Source organism: Galeopterus variegatus, unplaced genomic scaffold (genome assembly GCF_000696425.1).
Source record: "Galeopterus variegatus unplaced genomic scaffold, G_variegatus-3.0.2 Scaffold6120, whole genome shotgun sequence".
NCBI classification, from domain to species: domain Eukaryota; kingdom Metazoa; phylum Chordata; class Mammalia; order Dermoptera; family Cynocephalidae; genus Galeopterus; species Galeopterus variegatus.
In genome coordinates, this window is record NW_007732231.1 from 63,024 (window position 1) to 64,688 (window position 1,665).

Below are 1,665 nucleotides of genomic sequence, written 5' to 3' on the forward strand. Positions count from 1 at the left end.
GAAAAAAAAAGAAAGAAAGAAATTATCTATGTTATTTTCTGAATTCTTCAGATAGTATTCTATATTATTGCTGTGAGATTTCTGTGCTTTTAAAAATATCTGTTTCAAACTTAATTTTCTATAGTTTTATAGTCAGATTTATATGTAAATATATATTTTTTAATCTGTTTAGAACTTTGTTATGTAACCTTGTTGAAATCAAATTGGGATGCTATGAGTTAGAGCCAAATAAAAGCCAGTCTGCTGAGGATTATCTTAAATCCTTTATGGAGACAGAGGTGAAGCCCTTATGGCCCAAGGGCTGGATGCAAGCAAGGTAAAAATGTTACTTCCTGTATTTTATTTTACTTTCTTATTATTGCTATTATTAATGATACACACACACACATACATATACGACATTGATTTTGCTAAGAACCTAATGTGTTCAACATCCTATATAGTCCTATATAGTCATCAAGATGATCTCTCCTTTGAAAACTTCACATTTAGTCATGTGGACATAGAGATATAGAGATAGGCATAAAGGTGATTTTTTTACTGACCACTTTTTCTTTTTTGCACCTGAATTTGCCAGTAGAGAAAAAGGAAAGAGGAAAGATGGTTATTAACTTTAGGAGGGGAACTTCTTATCAGTAATGTGAAGATAAGGAACTGCATACTGGATTAGAGCATAGAAAAAGAGACATAACTTTAGGTTCTGTTGAAAATAGTGTAGAGTGTTATCTCAGTTTACCAAGAGTAGCACTATTTAATGTCTCAAGAGTTAAGTAAAGAGAGTAAAAATTAACAACTTGGCTATCTTAACCCATCATCTTAAAGTGCTCCATCTTAAATCAACAGAAAAGATCTGTTGATCTGTTAAAAGATTTAAATAAATTCAGGTGATACATAAAGCTCTCCATAAAATAGATTATGAGTATACTGTACCATTACAGCTTTTGCTTGGTAAATAAGCAAGTACCTATTGAAAATAAAATGATTTAAAAAATAAACAAGACTATCATCATGTTATCTACTATATAAAATAATTGTGTCCTTTTAATTTTTCCAGAATGCTTTTTAAGGAAAGCCGGAGTGTACATAATCATCTTACTTCTGCTCCGTGAGTAAATGCAGACTCCAGATTTCATTTATCTTTCATCACATTATGTGCTTTAGTAAACAGAAGTATCATTTATTAATTGCTAGTTGAAATAGGACTTAAAGGTACGTTTGTTTTTTAAAAAGTAAAAAAGAAACAGCTAGCAAAAAATGTACATTTAGGCAATCTCTATTTTACTGCCATCTTTTAAAAAAGAACTATTTTGACTGTTTGGGGCTCAGAATACATTTATCCGTTGAAATACTTCTTCGGCTACTCTCCAAAAATGTACTGGATGCATAATGTGGCACATATTGGCCTGGGATTCTGGTAGAGGGGAGCCATGGAAGCAGGAGGGTTCAGGGGTTTTCTTTGTTCCTGGGCCTTCTACCCTCCAGTCTTTTTATGTCCTTTTTCTCCACCTGTTCGTGGCCGTCTACATAGGTAACCTACAGCTTTGTGCTGCCCTAAGCTTACTTGGAAAGTTCCGTACCTATCCTGCCTTGCCCTGCAGAGTGTTTTATTCCACAAAAATAACCTACCCTTTATGTCCTTCCTTCTGTTCACAACTGGATTTTTTT

At 33.3% G+C, this 1,665-nt stretch overlaps 1 protein-coding gene across 1 annotated transcript in view; it reads left to right on the forward strand.

Moving 5' to 3' along the window:
* The window catches only part of UBN2 (ubinuclein 2), a 71,235-nt gene that overhangs the window by 49,381 nt on the left and 20,189 nt on the right, over positions 1-1,665 (forward strand). Inside the window, exons 11-12 of the mRNA XM_008590458.1 lie at positions 173-316; positions 1,055-1,105. Coding sequence (XP_008588680.1) covers positions 173-316; positions 1,055-1,105 — 195 coding nt within the window. The remainder of the gene's footprint in view (positions 1-172; positions 317-1,054; positions 1,106-1,665) is intronic.